The sequence below is a fragment of the Drosophila persimilis genome, unplaced genomic scaffold, assembly GCF_003286085.1.
Source record: "Drosophila persimilis strain 14011-0111.01,24,50 unplaced genomic scaffold, DperRS2 tig00000715-arrow-arrow-pilon, whole genome shotgun sequence".
Taxonomy (NCBI): Eukaryota; Metazoa; Arthropoda; class Insecta; order Diptera; family Drosophilidae; genus Drosophila; species Drosophila persimilis.
In genome coordinates, this window is record NW_020825343.1 from 1,654,372 (window position 1) to 1,659,139 (window position 4,768).

The 4,768-nt window shown below is 51.4% G+C and overlaps 2 protein-coding genes across 3 annotated transcripts; both read right to left on the bottom strand.

The window, feature by feature from the left end:
* Window positions 1-280: 280 nt before the first annotated feature.
* LOC6603568 (phospholipase A1 member A) lies at window positions 281-1,665 on the bottom strand. The gene is made up of 4 exons (XM_002028514.2): window positions 1,319-1,665; window positions 793-1,257; window positions 520-736; window positions 281-464 (listed from the first exon to the last, which is right to left on the bottom strand). The coding sequence occupies exons 1-4, from the start codon at window positions 1,545-1,547 to the stop codon at window positions 377-379; spliced, it is 999 nt and encodes a 332-aa protein (XP_002028550.1). The 5' UTR covers window positions 1,548-1,665; the 3' UTR covers window positions 281-376.
* Window positions 1,666-1,759: 94 nt separating this feature from the next.
* On the bottom strand, window positions 1,760-4,768 carry LOC6603569 (fibrinogen C domain-containing protein 1). 2 transcript variants are annotated; one of them, XM_026992216.1, is made up of 5 exons: window positions 4,423-4,768; window positions 4,099-4,235; window positions 3,097-3,308; window positions 2,803-2,986; window positions 1,760-2,730 (listed from the first exon to the last, which is right to left on the bottom strand). In XM_026992216.1, exons 1-5 carry the CDS (start codon window positions 4,582-4,584, stop codon window positions 1,980-1,982), a joined length of 1,446 nt encoding a protein of 481 aa, XP_026848017.1. In that variant the 5' UTR covers window positions 4,585-4,768; the 3' UTR covers window positions 1,760-1,979. The 2 variants fall into 2 exon arrangements, with proteins under 2 accessions (XP_026848017.1, XP_002028551.2); XM_002028515.2 differs by having other exon boundaries at window positions 3,175-3,308; window positions 4,423-4,767.

Here is a 4,768-nt window from a genome sequence, read left to right on the forward strand (position 1 = left end):
CGGTCAAACAGCGGCCGATCGGGGCCTGGCATGTCTTTTCGGGATCGGGAGAATCCTGCCAATCGATTGGCACTAGAAAAAAGGACATCTATGTCCTCACGATTTTCGCAAAAAATCATGATGTAACCATCATTGAATTTGCCAAAAATCGGCCTCATTTTCGTAGTCGAGATTTCGATGCCGATCGACTGTCTGGATCTCCATGATCCTGGGCGAGAGATCCTGAGATATAGCATTCCAAAGATTCTGATTTTCACACCATTAAAATACTGGTTTTTTCTGTACCGAAGGCAGAATTTATTTTGAAAAAATTCTAAAAAGCTATATAAGCTGTTACTATTCCACTTTAAATATGAAACTGGGCTGAAGACGCCGCCTAGCGTCTCTTTTTAGCCAGCTTTGAGTTTATTCCTTTGCCGTAAGGTGGCGCTCCGTTAGTAGCCAAGAAAAAATAGGAGGTGGCGCTGCAAGAAAATGTACTTTGAAAATTTGAACTGAAATTTCCGTTAATTCTCTCACCTGCGGCTAACCTGTTCTCCCATGAAAACCTCCTCAGAATCAACCATATTTTCAGATGCCGTTCCGCTCTGACTTGGCCTCGACCTAGCCTCCCGCAGGCAACTATCCACATGACGACTCTTGATGGCCTTCAAACTGCAGGGAATAGCTGGAAAGTTTCGGGGCATTCCTATGGACTCCGCGTAGAACATCACAGCTCTATTATGACTGCAGCTGTCTGGGAGGTAGGGGAAAGATGAATCGGTAAAAACGGAATGGGGAGAAGTCGCTTACAAGCTTCGCGAAGGAGCTTACTGGCAGCAATTAAGTCCACGTCCTCACAGCCCGGCTGCGGGGCGAATCCAAAGTTGGGATAAAAGTCCACAGTTCCACGGGGTCTTATGTCGCCGAAGAGCGGGTAATCCGTATGAATAACATCCACAAACTGAGCTGCATTCGAGCGAAGACTGTCAACGGAGCGCTGGGTAAACAGGGGGAGCGCAGGATCGAGACCCGTAACCCTTCCCAGAGTTCCATTAAAGTAGTGGCCAATGCGGCCAGCTATGTGAGCCCCCAAGCTGTGTCCTACCACATGGACAGCAGCGGTGGGTATGCTGTGTCGGAGGAGGAACCTCTGCAGTTCCTTGGCCAGGGCCAGGGACACCTTTCCCACGGCAAATCGCGAGGTGGGATAGTCCAGACTGGCGGCAGGCGACCAGTCAGCCACCAGGACATTCTCATAGCCCTGGGAGCTGTACGCTTGGGGATTGGGCAGCGTTAGCAGTGGCATTAAAGGCTGAAACAGCCGGCTAGACCTCACCATTCCTCAGGGGTAGTATGGAGCCGTGCGACCGCGAGGCCAAGTAGCCGTGGACAATCAGCTTGACCGAGTCCACCGTTGCCACCTGGTCCACGCTCTGCAAGGGCAGCTCCGACGTGGGCCCCAGGTAATAGATGTTGCTCTGACTCACTAGGGAGTCCAGCAGCGCGGCATGAAGACCCCATAGCTGGCAGAAGAGGGGCACTAGGCAAAAGCTTGTCTTGACCATGTTTAGATTACTCCACGGAAAACGCACGAACGACTAGCAGCCCCTCCAGAGCTGCCCCGTTTATATAGTCTATCATTGCATGCTGGAGGCATCGCATGTTAGACAAGTCGACCGATTAGTAAACATCTCCGGTGCCGCATGACGTACATACGTGTGGAGAGAGCTCCGCTCCGGTCTAGGCAGTACTCTCGATGTAATGGATACACATAACATTACTGTATTATCTAGGTATTAAGTAATTTTCCATAAATATTACACATACGAGTACACGCACAAGTTCGGGAATAAAGCTAGGCTAGGGTTAAAATGCATAAGAAAGCGAACACTCATCGACGCTGGAGGCTGTAGCGGGTTCTTGGCTTGGGGATCCCTGATTTACACGAAAAATGGCAGTTCCAATACAACACATAGCGGAACAGAGAGTATCATGGCTTAGCGCCGGGCCTCCTCCTCGCCGATGGGGCGTATCATCATGCGGACCCTTTTCAGCGAGTAGTCCTTGCCCTGGAAGGTGTCCCAGAAGACACCCGATTCGCCGGCCTGGGCATAGTTCTGCTGGTGGTACTGCCCCATGATGTTGCTGGTGCCGCAGTTGTTGAACCAGCCGGCTCCATTGTGCTTCTGCGCGCAGTTGCAGTCGACGCAGTTGTCGTTGTCGCTGTCGACGGTGCTGAACTTGGCCCCGGCGTGGTAGGACAGGGAGTCCCCTGCCGAGGGACTCAAATCCGCCTGGAACGGGCCCAGCAGGCTCAACGGGTACAGCTCCTTCTCGCTGCCGATGGCGAAGGTGGAGTAGCCCGCATAGGCCACATGCCCCTCGAAGTCCTCGAACACGATCCGCAGCTCGTGGATGGCCGAAGAGGTCAGGGCGTGCAGTTTGTTCAGGCCAATGAAGAAGTCCCCGGCCAGATTGCCGAAGCCATCCTTGTAGTCCAGCCAGCCACGCTCGAAGTTGATCTCGTCGGAGCTCCGGTTGAGGATCACGGTCCAGTCGCCGTCGCAGGCCACATAGAAGGACTCCGACTCTGGGGTGAGCTGCAGCTTCAGTATGCCCTGCACCGACAGATAGTACTGCAGGCAGCTGGTGGGCGGACTCAAACGGGGATAGGCGGGGAAGGGAGCAGCTCCTGGTTGCCCGATGAGGTTGGGTGGAACCCTGCGATGCGACAGGCGACGCTGGCGGCTAATAGAGAAGGGGAAAGGGATCTGCGTTACACCCATGGAAGGAGTGCATTATTCATTATTCTTTGCTTACTTGATTGCTTGAGTCAGCTTGAGGACATCCTCCTGCACCCCCCTCACACTCAGAGCCGTGGAGGTGAGCAGCGTGGCCAAGGCGTCCAAGCGATCCGTAACACTTAAATCATTGTTATTACCGAAACTCGAGTTTGGGAACGGAGCATCCTGCTGGGGAGCAGCCCGAACAACACGCGACAGATCTGCGGTAAAGAGAGGAGTATTAGAGAGGGGTTTCCTTGCGGATAGCACAGAGTTAGCACAACACCAAGCACATTCGCCGCACAACATCGAGGTCAGCATGCAGGATTACCCTTCATCTTTCTGCGATTTCTTAGCTTTTGCTTCAACTCCCTAACTCTTCGGGGACCCAGGGTCAAGTCTGTTTCACCTTTTAGTTCGTCCAGGGTGCTGCGCGAGAGCCGCTGGATGTGCTCGAAGCTGTCCAGACGCTGCTGGAAGTTCAGTTGCTGGGCCTTCAGGGACTCCATGCGAGCGGCATTGCTGTCCACCAGCTGATCCAGTCTGCGAATAGCAAAACAATGAGTTTACAAGATTAGAATTTGCCAGCTGACAACAAAGCACAACAATCAGTACCACTGCTCTCACTCGCACAATCTCTGCGACCGCATTTGACGACCTCTAATCGCCACAGAAGCTGTTCTAAGTAAGTCTCTCTATTTCAGTCAGTCTTTGTGTACAACATTCTCTTTCGCTTTTAAAAATTCCGCTCGTTTATCAAGAAAACAGCAAAGCAAAGGAAAGAACTTGGCATTTGCTTCTTGCCATCGAAAACCAATCGTAAATAAGAACCACAATTATAGACACAAAAGCCTTAAATATATTAACGAAACAGGCGGCGGCACAGCGAGTGCTGTTCAAACATGACCGAATTATAAACACTCTGGTGTCTGGGGGGCTTTCGGCGGCGGCAGTGCGAAATCTCGCAGAAATTTCAGCAAAAAAAAAAAAAAAGATAATGTGTACATACAACAGTTTAATGGCCAGCAATTGCTGGGCAGCAGATGTTTTTGGGGCATTGCTTCATTCATGGATAATTGCTACCATCTCACTTGAGCATCATCATTAAAGATTGCTTGTTGAAGCATTGTTCTGCCAAATAAATCGCATTTGGGTGTCGGATTCGGTGGATTGACAACGAAACAATAAAAGAAGATGATAGTCCAACGTTTCCAATAGACGATGTTGTTTCTTGCTGTTTTGTTTTACCGGTTTTTTTCCCAAAAATATTTCATTACGTGCCCATCGATAAACCTGTTCGGGCCAGAGAGCTGGGGGCCCAAAGTCTACTCACTTCTTATCGATGACTTCCAGGCGATGGCGCTGGTCCTCGTCCAAGGTCGCCAAGATGCCCACTCGATCGTGCAAATTCGTCATCAGCTCCTTGTACTCGCAGCGGGGCGGAGTCGTTGTGCCACTCACGGGGCTGGCCTAAGGGCAGAAGGACAGAGGGGAAGAGTCAGTCACTTGGGCAAGAAAAAAAGCGGAAAAAAACCCCGGACAAAAGCAAACACACGAGGCCAGCGCATTGAACTTGCTGGAGCCAAACGAGACTTGCTGCCCAAAACCACCCGAGACTAATTTTAAAATTTCTGAAGAGTCAGAAAGTGTAACGCACTCGGAAGTTGGTGCGCAGGCGCGACCGCACATGGGCTGGCGACAGTGTTGGAGGCGCTTGGGTCGTAGGTGGCTCCACCAGAGAGGAGCCGTCGCAGACACAGATCGCCGCCAAGAGGCAGGCGCAGGCGATGGCCATCGCTTCTAATTGGGGCCGCATCATAATATCACTTTGATCGAATATATGTACGTGTTGATTGATTGTCCGTCCGTCCGTCAATCAATCAGTCATACACAAGATTCGGCACCTAGCCTTGGGTGCATGCAAAACCGAACGAACTGAAGAACGAACCAACGAGCACGAGCACGAGTACGACCGTTCCGGGCAAGATTCGCGAGACAATTAA

Coding starts and splice junctions, on each gene's coding strand:
- LOC6603568 (XM_002028514.2), bottom strand. CDS start 1,547: ATGGTCAAGACAAGCTTTTGCCTAGTGCCCCTCTTCTGCCAGCTATGG. Junction 1,258..1,318: donor CATACTACCCCTGAGGAATG/GTGAGGTCTAGC, acceptor CCAATCCCCAAG/CGTACAGCTCCCAGGGCTAT. Junction 465..519: donor GGAGAACAGGTTAGCCGCAG/GTGAGAGAATTA, acceptor ATTTTCTTGCAG/CGCCACCTCCTATTTTTTCT.
- LOC6603569 (XM_026992216.1), bottom strand. CDS start 4,584: ATGATGCGGCCCCAATTAGAAGCGATGGCCATCGCCTGCGCCTGCCTC. Junction 2,987..3,096: donor AAATCGCAGAAAGATGAAGG/GTAATCCTGCAT, acceptor TCTTTACCGCAG/ATCTGTCGCGTGTTGTTCGG. Junction 2,731..2,802: donor AAGCTGACTCAAGCAATCAA/GTAAGCAAAGAA, acceptor CTTCTCTATTAG/CCGCCAGCGTCGCCTGTCGC.